Source organism: Dermacentor silvarum, chromosome 9 (genome assembly GCF_013339745.2).
Source record: "Dermacentor silvarum isolate Dsil-2018 chromosome 9, BIME_Dsil_1.4, whole genome shotgun sequence".
Taxonomy (NCBI): Eukaryota; Metazoa; Arthropoda; class Arachnida; order Ixodida; family Ixodidae; genus Dermacentor; species Dermacentor silvarum.
In genome coordinates, this window is record NC_051162.1 from 117,384,246 (window position 1) to 117,399,559 (window position 15,314).

Sequence of the window (15,314 nt, forward strand, 5' to 3'; positions counted from 1 at the left end):
TTCACACACCTCTATTAAATTGATTGCATAAGCGCGAGCACATCTTACTTTGGGCTCCCAGGTCATCGCTCGATCTGGCGAAGACGCCGCCGAGTGGATGCCAGTCAAACATGAGCGAAATGTTAAGGCAGAGCAAACTGTGCTTGCTGTGGCAACCTGGTTGTGGTTGCCGACAACGTTTTTGCCTCGGCGAAGACGTGCTTGAGTCAGCTTGCTAGCACGTTCCTTCTGCGGCCTCCTATGGTTACAAGTAATTCCTGTAGACCTCAATGACGAAAAACGCTATACTCCCGCGTGAACCATTTTGGAAGCGCCGTGTTACTAGTTTAGCAAGCGTAAATGTTATTTTGCTATGCTGCCGGGATTGTTTGCCTACGAACGGTTGCACAGTGGAGCAAGTGCAAGATTTCCTTACCCTTTCACCACTTTCATCAACCCTTTATCATCTTAACTTTGCAAAATCAATTGACAGTCCCGTACTCAATACTTGGTTCCAGGGGAAATTTCTGTTTTGTGCTGCTTTACTTGGTTTTCCTGAGGTTTAATTTGTTTGCAATGTTAGTGGTCTTGCCCTTTGTACTGCATATTTGTCACTTTATCTCGGCCCTCCTAATTGGGCCAGAAGACCTCCAGTATGATGGAAATAAATAAATAAATATAAAGATAAATAAATAGTTAAATACTTATTTACTTGATTAACGTGTTTTCAGCTTGTGAAACGGTGTTGTACTTGTCAAATCGCGATATTTATTGCCTCTTGCTTCTTCTCTATTGCTCAAGATAGTAACTGTGGCTTTGTTTTGTAGTGTCTATGTTACATTCAGTTTACTGCGAAATTTTAAAAAAGCGGCGACTACTGCTGCTGCCTCGCTAACTCAGGCATATTAGACTCAAAAGTTGCGCTGGATCTGCATTTTCACAAAGAAAAGGTTTTCAATGGCTCTGGTAGTGCGTGCTGCATCACAACGTCTGCATTTACTCACTACACTGCCCTGTTTAAATGGATGTCACGCATTAAAGCTCTGCTGGCCACCTGCGATTCCCGCATCTCGATCCACCACGCCATTTTTGGAACACGTAACAAAGTCGAACTGTGAAAGCCGTTATGGACTTGCAGTAGTATGCTTGACGTTCTTAGTCCTGAAGATACAGCAAAGTTCTCTTGTATCACCATATGGTTGCACCTAAGGCTGCTGCAACAATGTGTTGTTCTTATGCACAGAAGCTGCACTAATGCTTGCTGAAGCCCAAGAGTTTTCGAAATTACCCCTGGAATACAGGAACACTTGTCCAAGGCTTTCGACACGAGTGGACAGAGCATAAAATATACTGGCTTCTCATCGATGCAAAGAATCTTCAACTCTGGCACATTGAAATCGCTCGTAGATTGCCGATTCTTATACGGAGTATTTCGTCCTGTTAAGACGAACACATCATTGACAATTCAGTACGCTTTAGAGCCAGTTTTCTTCACGGTCATCAAAAAAATTGACAGTCACTTTTTTCATATGCCAAAGAGGGTGAAGTCCAAAGCCTGCGTGCTCATGACGCCTTCATTAAATTACTTGACATTCTTATGCGAATGCGTTGTTACTTCTTATTGCTTGTTTTCTCCCACCAAAGGTCATGGGTTCAAGTACCTTAATTGATGCGACCTTAACTGTGCCTTAGTTAACTTCACCCTAGTGAACACCGAAGGTGCGGGGTTCGAGTACCTTAATTGACTCTATTTTAATATAATTTTGCCTTTTATTTTGGCGTGATGAGCGGCATAGCAGCCAGCTGTGGAAGAAGACGACGAACGCGCGAGCAGTGGCACGAGCGCGTTTCTGCACGAGGTGAACTCACGTGACTTCCTGTACCGCGCGCCGCATTTTCAAGGCCACCGTCAGATGAGACATTTAAGGTATGAGGCCAAGTGCCAGAAAAAAAAAGTTTAAGAAAGGATAAACAATACAAATTATTTGTCTACATCATAAAGCACACTTTTTAGGCACATGTGAGCCTTTTAAAGTTTGCATTATTTCCTCAATATTTTTATTATTTGAAAATTTTAATTAAATGTGCGCCTGACTCGAACAGTGATAACTGTAATTTATATCGATAAAAACACACAATTTTTGGCAGTGGTATAGGCGAGGCATTTATCTGTGCAATGAACCAAAATTGCTGAGATCAGATGAATTCTCGAAGCATAGTGATGAAATAACCAAAAACATGTGTGCTTCCATTGGGCGTGCCTTGGTGTAAAATGCATCCGTATCAAAACTTGTAGTACGATTTTACCTGTTGAGGTTCATTGCACACCCAATACCATGAGAAAAAATTGTGCCAAGTTTCACAAAAACATCTTTATTAAGGAAAAAGTTTTGAATGTTTGTGTTTGAAGAAATCGCAACAAGATGGGTTCTGAGAAAATAAAAAAAAAAGATTTCAAAGCATAGCGCTTACATAAGATGATCAGGAGAGCTAAAATCCCCTCTATTTCTAGCCAGTTCCGTCTTGGGTCTTGCTCTTGTCTGATTTTGCTCGTGTGGCACCTCGACTTCCTTTTTTTCTAGCTTGCTTTGAAGTATTACAGGTATTTGTCGTATGTCTCCAGGTCCGTCGCCTTGCACTGATTGCCGGCAAACTTTCATTTTGTGCGTCTTTGCGCTCTAAACTTCGCTATTCTGTAGCTGCCAGTAAGAAAAAGTAAGCGACAGAGAGTAAACACATCCATCAAACAATCCGTTGCTCCTTTAACGCGCGTGCAGCCTCCAGAACGTAAACAACACGTGCAAAACATTACACGTCCACCTGGTGAGGCGTTTATTATGTTAATTGACAAAGAAAAATGTTGAAAATGCTATTATGGCAATATTACACTTTTTACGTGATACGATTATTAAATAACCACCAAATAACTGCAAACCAGGGCATTTTTTATTCCACAGAAAACTGGCACTTTCAGCTTCGGTTTCGTAGACGCCGGGTGGGTTTACATTTTTTTATGTATCTTTGAAAGAAACTGCGTAGGAAGATACTTTTTTTCAGCAAAATGATGGAGAATAAATTCCCCATCTAACAAAGCCGAAAAGACATTTTGAAAAACAATTTCAATGTTGACTTGGCCTCACGCCTTAATGCTTTCGCCATGAAAATGGGGCCGATATCAAGTACCTGGCAGATGCGTGTTTGTATGCATAGACAAATAATTTGGAGATTTTAATTTGTCTCAGCTGCAGCTCGATAGCATAATATAAACTTGATGTTATATTTATTTCCTCAGTTGGACGAACATTTGACTGAAATGAATTGCATAGGGAATTGTAGGTTCGGCTTCTGGATGTTGGGCTCAAGTGATCAAAATGCAGTGTGTTATTGTGTCTGAAGAGTGCAGACTTTTTCGTTTCTTTTCATCAGCAGTGTAACACCCAGATGCGTCTGTTCAAACTGCGCGCGCCTAAAGCTGGTGATGTGGCTTTACTTAACAAAATATGTGAGCCGGCCCCGAATGCAGCGCCGTCTAAAACAAAGGACAGTAAGGTCTAAAGAAGGCAGAATGGAAGTTTCGAGTTGCAATTCATGTAGTACAATGTTATTCGTGCTATCTTCGGTAGCACAGATCACGTGCCGCAGTTCGCCGACTGTGTGAGGCTGCATGGGTGGAGCCAAAGTGTCATCTCTAATGCACTGACGCTACATGAAAGTGAAACTTCACACTTCAAGAATGTTTATTTAAAACTTAAAGACAGTCACCTTTTCATTTACCTTATCCATGTTGTCATCTCATGCGCAGTATTTTCCTGCAACGACGAATACTATTAAACGCATTTAAAAACAAACTTCAAAAATTTCAGAGTTGGATGCACATTTGCACTGACCCTAGAGGCATTCACATTTTCTAAGGGTTTGCGGCGTGACCTTTATTTCAAAGGTGACAACTAAGAATAACGTTGACGAGGAGAGAAACTTCAGCTAATTGGTTGAACATTGGGGATTTCAAATCAGTTCGAAAGACATGTACGCGTACGAGTGGACGACGTAAGATACACATGGAGCATGTGTGTGTCTCACGTATTCCCTTGGCTATGTCTTTCACGCTGTCTTAGCCTTTCCCAGAGCTAACATGCCACCTTCGAAGCTTTATGCATGTTCCTCATTTTTCTCTGTGTAATGTCTATAGCCGTCTCTAAAAGACAGCTGCAAGTGACGTGACCCACCGTTGTCTGTATATTGGGCTCAAAAGCTGTGTAAAATCGCTCGATTTTTTGTCCTCGGCCTCAGGATCGTTGATAGTGGCATGTGCGAAGATTTGGTGTTCGAATGGCTACAGTTCTGGTAGTCAAGGCTTTGCTGAAGACGTCACCGGTGTTTGAAAGTACTGGCAAAGAGTGCATATCAAGGCAGGAGTACAAAACAATCTGCCATTATAATTTTTATCTTAAATCAAGCTTTTATTCATTCAAGTATTACTGCATGCTAAAAGGTATCCGTGCTAGTTACTCGAAAATAATCGTTTGCAGATAAAGGACAGCCCCTTCTTCCTCAGAAAAACTTAGCCCCAAATGACAACCTGACAGGGGCAACTGTCCTACCACTTGGGTTTAGGATAAAACTACCGGTTACCGTGCCGGAGCTGATTAGTGTTCGACTCGAGGCGCCGCTATTAAAAGCCCTAGTTAGATTAGTTGCAAAAGACCGCCCAGGTGCAACTATAGCCAAAGAGGCAAAAAATAAATGCCATATACGTGATTGCAACAAGAACTAAAATAAGAAAGACAGCTGGTTACCTTGTGGTACGTAACAATCGTGTAGCAATTTTTCTGCAAGGTAAATAACTCCGGATAGTCGAATGAAATTAAAAGCGACTCGGGGAACTTTCCATAACCTTTGTATTGCTTATATTTAAATCGTCAGTCATCGAGTAAGTCTGCTTATAGAGTGCACTAAAATACCAGGCATGACAAAAATTGAAAAAGAAGCGGCCGGTACCAGTCAGGCGAAATCTCAAACTTCGTGTTACTTGTCGACATTATTATGTCCAAGAATTCACGCTTTTCTCTAACGACAGTGCACGAACGTAGCTTATATTGCAGCACACCTCTTTATGAACTGTCGCAGCTCGCGCGTCAAGTACAGATTGTTTTCTCTCAGTGTGGTCAACGATGTAACGGCAAATATCGTTTAGCTAATGACGTGCGAGTGTTTAAGGTATCTCGTGGTGAAACAGGGTTTGGGAAAGCCTATGGTCACTGAGGCAGTGCAGAATGCCACTGTGCTTTACTCCAGGGGAAGCAACATTCGCGTCGTGAGCTCTTCGAGCTACCTCATCTTCACAGGTGTTCCTTCAATTCCACAGTAGATGTGTTGACCACGGCATATACAGTCGACCGTCGAACCATCTTATAGAGAAGACGCATCGGACACGAAAAGACATTCGTTATAATCTACGTTCGCTATGAGCGCGCGTTCGTTAGACGCTTATATCGCAGATAGATGTTTAGATTCGATTCTCAATATCCGAAGTTCGTTTACAAGCGTGAATTTGACACGCGCTGATATTGGCGAGCATCACTATTGTCTTGCTTTGCTAAATCAGGTATTTCGTTATGTTCGTGTACGTTATACTGAGTTTCGACTGTTGTATCACCGGAAATGAAGGAAACTGGGAGAGGGAAGAGCATGGGGGGGAAAGGAGGCAGGAAAGTCCACAACACCACTGCACTCCGCTCCCCCACAGTACGCACTGGTCAAACTGTGCGTTATCAGGCGAATCACCATTGTCCACAGCTCGCTGGATCTATGGAATCCATTCAATGTCGCCGAAGGCAAATCCGTGGCAGTTCCATTTTCTGAGGCGGAGGTTCCTCACGTGACGCACAGTGTGCCGCAATTTTCGATTGCTACGCAGCAGGGAAACGTCTTTAGGCGACTTCAGTAACGGTCATTCGCAGGCCAGCTTGCTGTCGAAGCTCGACAGGGCGATCGCGAACGCCTGCAGAGCGCACAGGGGGTAGCAGTAGTCCATACTGAAGCACTCTTCGGTCACTCTGCCAAACTGCATCACGATGTAGTCAGCTGGAGAAAAGAGAAGTTATGGGATAGATGAGTTTCTGAAACACGCGATGCTTTAGTTTTGTCCGAATAGCAGAAGCTTGCGAAATAATTCGCCGTACGAATTTTGAAACAAGCGATACTGTAAGTTCATCGGGATCACAGCAGTGTGCATTAAGCGAAGACTACTACGTGTGTTTGACATGTTTCCAGCAACCAATGCATCCATTTCTGACACGCAGTAGAAGAGCCATGTTTCCAGGAGATTGTTTTGGTATTGAACAAGATAGAGATTGCAGTTCTTACTATTTACTACGAGATATAGCTATTGAGCGCATTTCATGCGTGGTTAGGTGATTCATCCGTACGATGAGTTGGTCTGAAAATGTTCCTTGTCTTAGGAGGCGATTGCAATTTTAACTAATGTCTCATTTAGTGTAAATCACTGTGAACAATTCCACACAAGAAGTCGTTACGCAGACAAATCCTGCCGAGACTTCAAGGAGTCACCAAAGCACCCTACTATAGGGAGCATTCTTTTCGTCTAGGTTTTTGATTAGACTACCTACCGTTCAGCGGTCTTTTAAAATAAATTGCCCTGTGCTGACTTCTTCGACAGCTTTGGACGTAACTATCATTTTTTTCTTTTTATGACACTGCTTCCGATTCCATCCTATTCCGATTCCGGTCCATCATTGAGAGTAACGAATACTGTGCCCGATGGCTCAAGCTACTTTGCTAAAGGCTACCATTTCACTGAGCTCACAGCAGGCTGGTAGTCACCCACGTGTGCTTGTGTTTAAAAAGTCAACCAAGGCGGTCTCGGCAGTTGTGCATCGAGGTCGAAAAGTAATCACTTTCGGCGCTAGCCTTACCATCATTTTCGTGGACTATCTGAAAATTCTTCACAGACGCTTGCGTCACCCGACCATGGAAGTTGAGGACGTAGGACTGTGTGTCTGAAATAGTCAAGCAGTAGGAGGGAAAAAAACGGAATTTGACATATTTCGTGTTCCTCCGGAATGGAAAATTGTGAACACACGAAGTACAAGGAGACTCTAGAAAAGTGCAATCAAGTTTGAAGGATGAGTACAACAAGAAGTTTTCATATTGTGTTGACAGCGTAGTGATCTAGCGCTTGCATGCTTATTTTCTAAAAGTGAAGAAAAAGGGAAATTATTGTTGTTTGCACGCAAATTAGCCTAGGAAAGTTTAGCAAGCTTAGTCTAACCGAGACGCAGATGTTAGTGGGACTTTTGTATAGTTATTTATTTATTGGTATTTATTGTACCCTCCAGGCTTTACAGCACTCTAGAGGGAAGGGACATAGAAAGAACCCTTATAAATTTCATAAGGAGCACTTTACATAAAAAAGAAAGCCAGAAAAAGCAGCGAAAAAGAAAAAAAATTAAAGATAATAACTTGTTGTCACAAAGTATATGGAATGACAGAAATAGTGACCCGCAGGTCACTTCACAGTATGCATGCATAGACGTGCAATATATTAAAACACGAAGGCAAGAAAAAAACAAATGTGAAAAGAAAAAAAAGGCACAAAGGGACCTGTTAATTTCTTTGCGGAATCTGTCTGCGAGTCGCACGTAACTTGCGCCAAAATATTAAAATGCACGAGTGCCACACAGCTGTACACAACCAAGGTAATGTTGTTTACCGTGGCTCGCAGTAAATCAGACATTTTTCGTGTATTTCGCCTAATTACATAATTAGCTACTATTATTACATTGACTTCTCATACAGTGCTCTATCGGAGCGAAATTGCCAAACACAAATTTGTCGGTCATCACCACAAATTCCCGATGCTTCGTTCTCTTGTTCAACACGTGCTACGTAAACGCTTTTTTCCGAGCGTTAAAGAAAGCCCGCACAACAGCTCGTCGCGCGGCACTTTCTGGCTTCTTTCAGGCTTGGAAAAATAACTTTCACGTAGGGCGTATAGAGCAACAGAAAGATGGATGGGGAAGCTTTCATGATAGCCAACAATTCCCTGATTTATAATCTTGCGCTGACTATACTATCTGACGAATTAATTATCTAATAACAACTAATGAGGTAATTAAACATAATACAAAGATATATATTTGAGATATTGTTGCATATATAGAAAGCCATATTGCTTTCTGTCTATCTGTTCCTGTCTATCTCTCTCTCTCTCTCTCTCTCTATATATATATATATATATATATATATATATATATACCTTGTTGGAAGTCAGCACCATGTGTGTCTTGGTTTGTATTCTGCGCAGTGCTCGTTTCTAAGAAAAATTCCGAGAACAGCACCGTTTGAGCACCCGTTCAGATAAACTACTCAAATTGGTTGAGCTCATTTTTGGGTCACAGCTCGGGACAGAGGGGGAGGCAAGAACGCTGGGCCCGCTTGTTGTGTTCTTAAGCTCTTGCTTCCACATCTGCCCTGTGCCGCAGATCGCATAACCGCTGCCTCGGTTGATTATGTGGTTATGTGAGTTGGTTACGTGGGGTGGCAACTCACCATCGTTCCAGACGGGCGTCTTGTTGCGAAGTTCGAGCAGGTTTTCCATATTCCGGCACTTCCACCGCTCCAACAGGCCCCCGTGTTCCTTTGTAAGCAAACGAAAACAAATAAAGGTGGGAACATCCTATAATCGTCGGACCAGTTATATAGTCGGGCCGATGTCGGACCAGTATGCCGGGGCAGCTATATAGTGCGACCATTTAATTCAAGCCCATGCGTGTACAGTGATGTAAACCATGTATGAAAAAGTACATTATATGTTTTTTTCGTAACAGGCGTTTGCTTTGACGCCGTTCCTTTACCTCGTCAATTGTGCAACTCCATCCAATTCCTTTATTTTTTAACGACAGTGATAAGATGTCAGGCGCACAGACACAAAGCTTAAAATAATGCGGCTCGATAGGGGTTTCCACATAGTAGTATAGATTTATTTTCAGTATGCATCAAAATATACACAAATAAAAATACAAAAAAATCAATGAAGGACACAACTAAATTGTGTGCACAAAACTGTGAAATGAAAAACATGATAAGTTCGCATGTACACGCTGTTTTACGGTGCACAAAATAATATACTGCATAATAGAAAGGAAACATTACTTCACTAGGCACACTGGTGTTCGAAAAAGTCGACAGGACTATTTTTTGTTTGAGGAAGGAGCAGGTTCGCTCTTCGAAATTATTAATTTATTTTTTCTTAGGCACCACAATAATTTGCGCGCATACACGCAAAATTTCCGCATGACTGGCCGCTCGAGGCACTTTGTATGTATTCGCGGGCTTCTTTCACGCTCGGAAAAACACTTTTATGTAGCAGGTATTGATCAACAGAAAGCTGTATCGGGAGTTTCTCATGTTGCTCTACAATTTTCTCCTTGACACTTTGATAATTAGGACAGTACTTCTCTAGTTAGGTAATTATTTACAATTGCCTAATTAAATCTCAGTAACAGAAAAACTCCTGGCGGCTACTACACTGCACTGGAAACATTATACACTAGGTTTTCTTCGAGTAACGCAAGTGCTCTTTTTTTTAATTTTGATGCATGATAGTTGGGACACCCTGTATATGCCAGGTTTTGCTTGATTTTTATATTCATCCGCAATTTTTTTTTTTGCCTTTCGGCCATTTGTTCTATTTTTCATTTGTTTTTTTTTTAACTTCCTTTTCTACATTCATCTGTCGCCACAGCTTATTTTTGAAGGTTGCGATATCCGACCCCTAGGTGGCCTTTTTTTCAGAATTTAATGATTCAATAAACGACAACAAATGACACTACTACTACCACTGCTATTACTACTACTACAAATATTACTACTAGTAGTGCTACTACTGCCACTAACAAACAACAACAACGGCGACGACGATAATGATGATAACGACGACGATGATCATGCAGTTAAAGGCGTGTTAATTCACATTACATGCGAATAAAACGCCAACTCACGAAGGATGGCTTCAGCTCAATCCTCTTGTGGTCTTTACTCATGGCTGGCACGATGACAGTCATCTTCCTGGGGCCTTTGAATCCAAGAACGTTTGTCTCCTGCGAGCCGTGCAGTCAGATTTGCCAATGTAAGCCGTTATAAAAGGGGGCTTAGTCTGGGCGCCACCATACTTTCTACATTAAGGAATTCGCCATATTTTTTTATCTCACTGTCTGAAAACAGCAGCACGGCGAAATTCGACAACTACGCATGCGCGAGACACCGAGATAACCACTTGCGCATGTGCGAGATGCCTACGGGTAAGCCATCGTTTGGTTTTTCCGTCGGGCGCGCTATATCTTGCATCCCCAACTTCTTGCAGGAAACTCAGTGTCAAACGTGGCCCATAAGTATCGCGTCAGAAAACGAGGTGGCAGCCATCGAAGACAATCCAAGCTCTCACCGCAGCGTAGGATGTGGCCTGATTTTCTCACTAACACGTAACCTTCGTGAGTGACGAATGACGATGTAGGCCATCGATGTTTCTCATCTAGCAAAAATGAAGACCGTTGGAAGATGAACCACCGCCCTTTTCCGATGCCGAGTTTTCGATTTGGGAAAATTATCCGGCTACATCAGGAAACTTTTGCTGCAGTACCCTAATCGTACACTTTCTGGAGTGCCTTAGCTGATAAGAACACTCAAATAGCCACCGAGAACTAATCCTAATAAGGCAATATATTGTCCGCTGCTACTATATTATAAACTCAAATTTATGCATGCTGAAAGCACTTCCTTTATCTTCTTTTGTCGAATTATTTATCGCAGCTTCGCTTTCTAGCCGCAGTGGCGCTGTAAACGCAAGACACGAAGCACTAGATAAAAAACCGTGTTCTAATATTTGTTCCTCCCGCGTACCCCTAAGTCGGTGCGCTCAACGTTCATAGGCGGACACAAACAACGGAGGCACGTGTTCTAGTGCTATACTGGTGGAGGCACGGAACAGACAAGTAGCAAATGGAATGGATTCACATACAGTCGACAGATACGAAGGCCAGCTGCGTGACGCCATAATCACTCTTACCACATTTCATTACTATTGTACTCCTCCTGCCGTGACGTCAGAGAAATAAGCGGACGTGATTGGTTAGCGCATGTGTTCCATATTCGAGTTGGAGAGCGGTGCTTTCGCCACTGCATTACATTACGTTGACCCGACTATAGACTAAATTCAGTTGGTAGCTATTCATTATAATACTGCAGTGTGCACACAATAAACTTGGACACAGGGCAAAGGGACACCTTTGTGTTGTCTTTGCCTTGTGTCCTCGTTTGTTGTGTGCGCGCTGTAGTATCATAGTGACTAAACTCCGGGTTGCGCTGGAGCGTCCTTACCAGCCCATACGGTGAAACAAAGGCGAGGTGAACCGACACGTTATTTTCGACTTGTCATTTTGTCATACTCAGTGAATTTGAAACCATCTAAACCCTAGAAAAACAAACTGCAAGCGTTAGAGCGCCCAAAATTATTCACTAATTTACTAGTATTATTAACTAGTTTCTGTGGACCGCATTTAGTTTAGGTATCCAGCGCGTAAATGCATCACGACATTATGCATTCGCTTACTCCATACCCTCGGATCGCTGGAGCTGCCCCACGCCATTCAGCGCCCTTGTATGCATTTTATGAGCAACGCCATCATACCTAGCCTTACTTCTACATGACGTCAGGAAATATTTTATCTTTAGCATGGCGTCACAATAATATCGATGACACCATGGCTGGCATTTCAAAATGACATTTAGTATCAGATTAAGATATGCCTAAAGCGCGCACGTTCACGAGTCGAATGTCTCGCTTTTTTCAAGGCGATCGATTTGTCACTGGTATCAATAGGTAGCTCGGCGCAAGGTGTTGCATAGTGTGGCCAAAATTCTTTTATATTCTCGTAGCTTCTGGGATTTTGACGACTAAAGACTGGTACTTGCCACTATGCTTGTGCTTTGAGTGTTACTACTTTTTTGTGGGGCACAATTTCTCCTATAGTGGGAGTTTAGGTTCACGATTCACAATTCCGGCACTGTCAGCTTCTTCACCGTCATGGCAACGCGGCCAATGTATTTTCTATTGTTTCCCCAACTTTCGTAATTGACAAGTGTGACTCTTTTTACGTGTGATAAGCTTGCAGTGGAGTTTTTTGCAACTTGGAAACAGTGTGTCGGTAGTCCTCCAAGGTGCTCATTGGGCTCTTGTGTTCGGGTGTTCAAAGGGCAATGTCACCACACTCACGTAGACGACGGCTCCGATCTCGGAGCGCACCGAGCGCTTCTCCGTGTTCTGCCGGGGCTTCTCGGCGCAGTCGTAGATGGTGAAGGCGGTGCCGAGCAGGTTGGAACGAAGCTTGCCCACGAAGGATTCGCCACCTCGCGACAGGTCGGTCGGGTCCACCGAGATCAGATAGTTGGACGTGGCGCTCTTTTTGCGCTTACGGGCGGCCAGCAGAAACACCTGCACGGACGGGCACACAGAGGCTGTTGTCTCCTTCAGACAATAAGTGTGCCTTACCCCCGTATTCAGAAGTACATCTTAAGTTGAAGGCCTTGCTTGACTTCATTTAAATGACGGCTGTCGTGAACGCGCTGGAGGAAACGCAATGAGCGTCGTGGGCACGTTCGCACCAGCCGTCACTTAGATCAAGGTAAGCATGGGCTTCAACTTAAGAAGCATTTCTGAATACGGAGGTGAGTGTTCTCAAATACCCCTAAGTTTATATCGATGTTTCTAGAAATGCGGCGCAAACCTAGCTGAAAAAAGATTGGGGACCTGTAGCATGAATAATTGAGTCACTTCGGATCAGTGTTCGTAAACACAACATGATTGACTACGGACAACGGCTAATTGAATGTTGACCTCTCGTAGGTGATGGCCTATGTCACGAAAAAAAAAAGCTGAAATATTTGTTAGAAGTAGACGCCTTGGTTATTACTGACTTGACGACTTTCTGGTGCAAGTAAGAAAACGAATCAGCAGCGCCGATATAGACCAACTCATCGAACCTCTCGTTACACTGGCAGGGTTCTTCTTAAATTACCTTTGTTTTGCAATACTGTCGGTATTAAAGTGACTTTTTCCTTTGTTTATGGCTAGGAAATGGTGATGTTTGCGTTCAACGCCATGTGTAGGATATTTATTTGGTAGTAAGTAGCCGTAACATTCATACCCAACGTTAAATATCAGACATGACAAGGTAAAGCGTTCTATTGTTCTATGTATGTTTATTTAATTTATATATTTTCGATGCGAAAGCTTCAAATGGCCCATTGAGCGAAAAAAGCCGGTGGCGTCTGTAGAAGCGAAACTTTCCATTGGCTGCGACTCCACGTCATGAGCGCACGCTCATCGTGATGCTGGGTGGCACTTGCTGGCTCGAGCCTCAACGGAGTAGAGCGGGCGACAGGGTGCACCTGCTGCCACAGTATTGCGTGAGAGGAGAGAGCATCAGCGCGGTGTCCGCGGTGATGCGTCCGCGGCCCGCTCATCGTCGGTGGTCTCCTTCCGCCGCCGCCGCGCCAATTCCCCTTTATCCTCAAACGCCCGGAGATTTCAGTGGGCGCCACGAGGTGGCGCTACGCTTTGGAGCGATGCAACTTTCAGCCGGTGCCGCAAGGGGGCGCGACGCTCCGGAGCGATGTATACGCTAACGCACAAAGGGCATACACACGACATAGGAGAACCTATGACGTTTTTTTTTATTATTATTAATGGCAGATAGGCCAATCGCTGCGTGCCAGCTAGCACTGACGTGCTCACGTGGCCCCTGTGGTGAGCTACGTCACGTAATGAAGAAGCAAACATAAGTTCCTGCAAAAAGCGCGGTGTCCATGGTGCGCAAGTTTTTTAAGATCCAGAAGTTAAAAAACGCCTCCATCCCGACGAAAATACGACGCCACAAGGTGACGCGACGCGTCTGAAATTGATCTACTTCCGTCTGTTGCCCGGACGCTTAGTAACTGAAATCGTGCTGTTAGTGAATTGTGCATTTCAATTTCTTTCCCAAGTAAATAATCTCCGAGTCCCTCAAGCAATCCAGTTCAAAAAACCATAATTGAGTTATCTGGCCCAAAACGACACAAAGCGCCCCGAAGCGCGCGCTAGACCAACAACCAGCTTCCTCGACACTAAAAGCTCAAAGTTCCATCAAGCCTCATCCCTCCGCCACCACCACTGCTTGCGCGATAGGTTGAAGGTAGAACTAGGCCTACCTCGTGCTTTCCCGTCATCTGTGGGAAGACCTCATCGTTCCAAGCACCTGCTCCGCCTTCCTTTGCAGATTCAAAAGAACCGCACCAAGACAAAGCCATGAAAGAAACATCTCCTTTCGCAAGCGTATAAGTCGCCGGTGGGGCAGGTCTACCTTCTTGTCGCATCCCTCCTTCCCTTCACGTTGCTGCGTTGTACGCAAAAGCCCTCCCCCAACTTTCTCTCTCTCTCTCTTCTACAGACAGGCCCAGTTCTCAACTCCGGATTGCGAAGTTTCCAAGGCATTCGCGACGTCGCTTTGAGGAGAAGAGCTCTTTTCTCTGGATTCCGTTGTGCGAGTATCTGCTCTACCTAACAAATTCCATGCAGCGAAGCCACAGCCAAGCCGAATAGAGATCCAAGGCCTGCATTCGCGTAAAGCTCGTACGCTGGAATACTTCGTAAGAGCAAATTCCAGCCAATCCTGATGCTGGACGTGTTATCCGCAAAGGCGGACGACCAATGGCTAGGCGCACTTACGAACGTAAAGCTTTGAGAGTTCGGACCCCTCGAGAAGGGGTCCTCCATTGTCCCGCCTTCGATTATGCCCTCCGCGCTACTCCAGCTGAATAGCACTGTAAGCAAACTCGCACCCTTCAGAATGCATAAGGGTGTAAGTCAACCTATAACTCACACCTTTACATCCTTTTTTGATGTAAGGGTGTGACTTATAGACTGAGTTACATGCTTTTTCGATTTTAAGGGTGTAAATTTTTTTACCGCGTGGAAGGCTTCACGGAAGCATTAGTCGAGAACAATCGGCAAGCCCTCTAACGCTCGTCCTCAAAAAACAGGCACACGGCTTACTTTCCTGCTTGGCTGACGCAATCCCCAGTCTTGACTGTACTGCACTGAATAGCGACGCACGGTTTATAGAGGAAGGCGGTTGGAGGCTGCCTGAGAGAGTCTCTCAAACATAAGTCGTCCGCTTGTGGACGCACTGAAACAAAGTGCGGGAACTCGCCGATACAAGTCAGGACTTCTCAGAGTGACCGCTCGTGCTACCTGTGGTAGATGTCGTTGCGTAACACAA

General features: G+C 44.0%; 1 protein-coding gene across 1 annotated transcript in view; it reads right to left on the minus strand.

The window, feature by feature from the left end:
* Positions 1 to 3,339: 3,339 nt before the first annotated feature.
* Positions 3,340 to 15,314, minus strand: part of LOC119464132 (tubby-related protein 3) — a 90,163-nt gene continuing 78,188 nt past the window's right edge. The window contains exons 6-10 of the mRNA XM_037724970.2: positions 12,272 to 12,490; positions 10,002 to 10,100; positions 8,551 to 8,638; positions 6,915 to 6,998; positions 3,340 to 6,063 (exon numbers count right to left, since the gene is read on the minus strand). Coding sequence (XP_037580898.1) covers positions 5,930 to 6,063; positions 6,915 to 6,998; positions 8,551 to 8,638; positions 10,002 to 10,100; positions 12,272 to 12,490 — 624 coding nt within the window. The 3' untranslated portion in view covers positions 3,340 to 5,929. The remainder of the gene's footprint in view (positions 6,064 to 6,914; positions 6,999 to 8,550; positions 8,639 to 10,001; positions 10,101 to 12,271; positions 12,491 to 15,314) is intronic.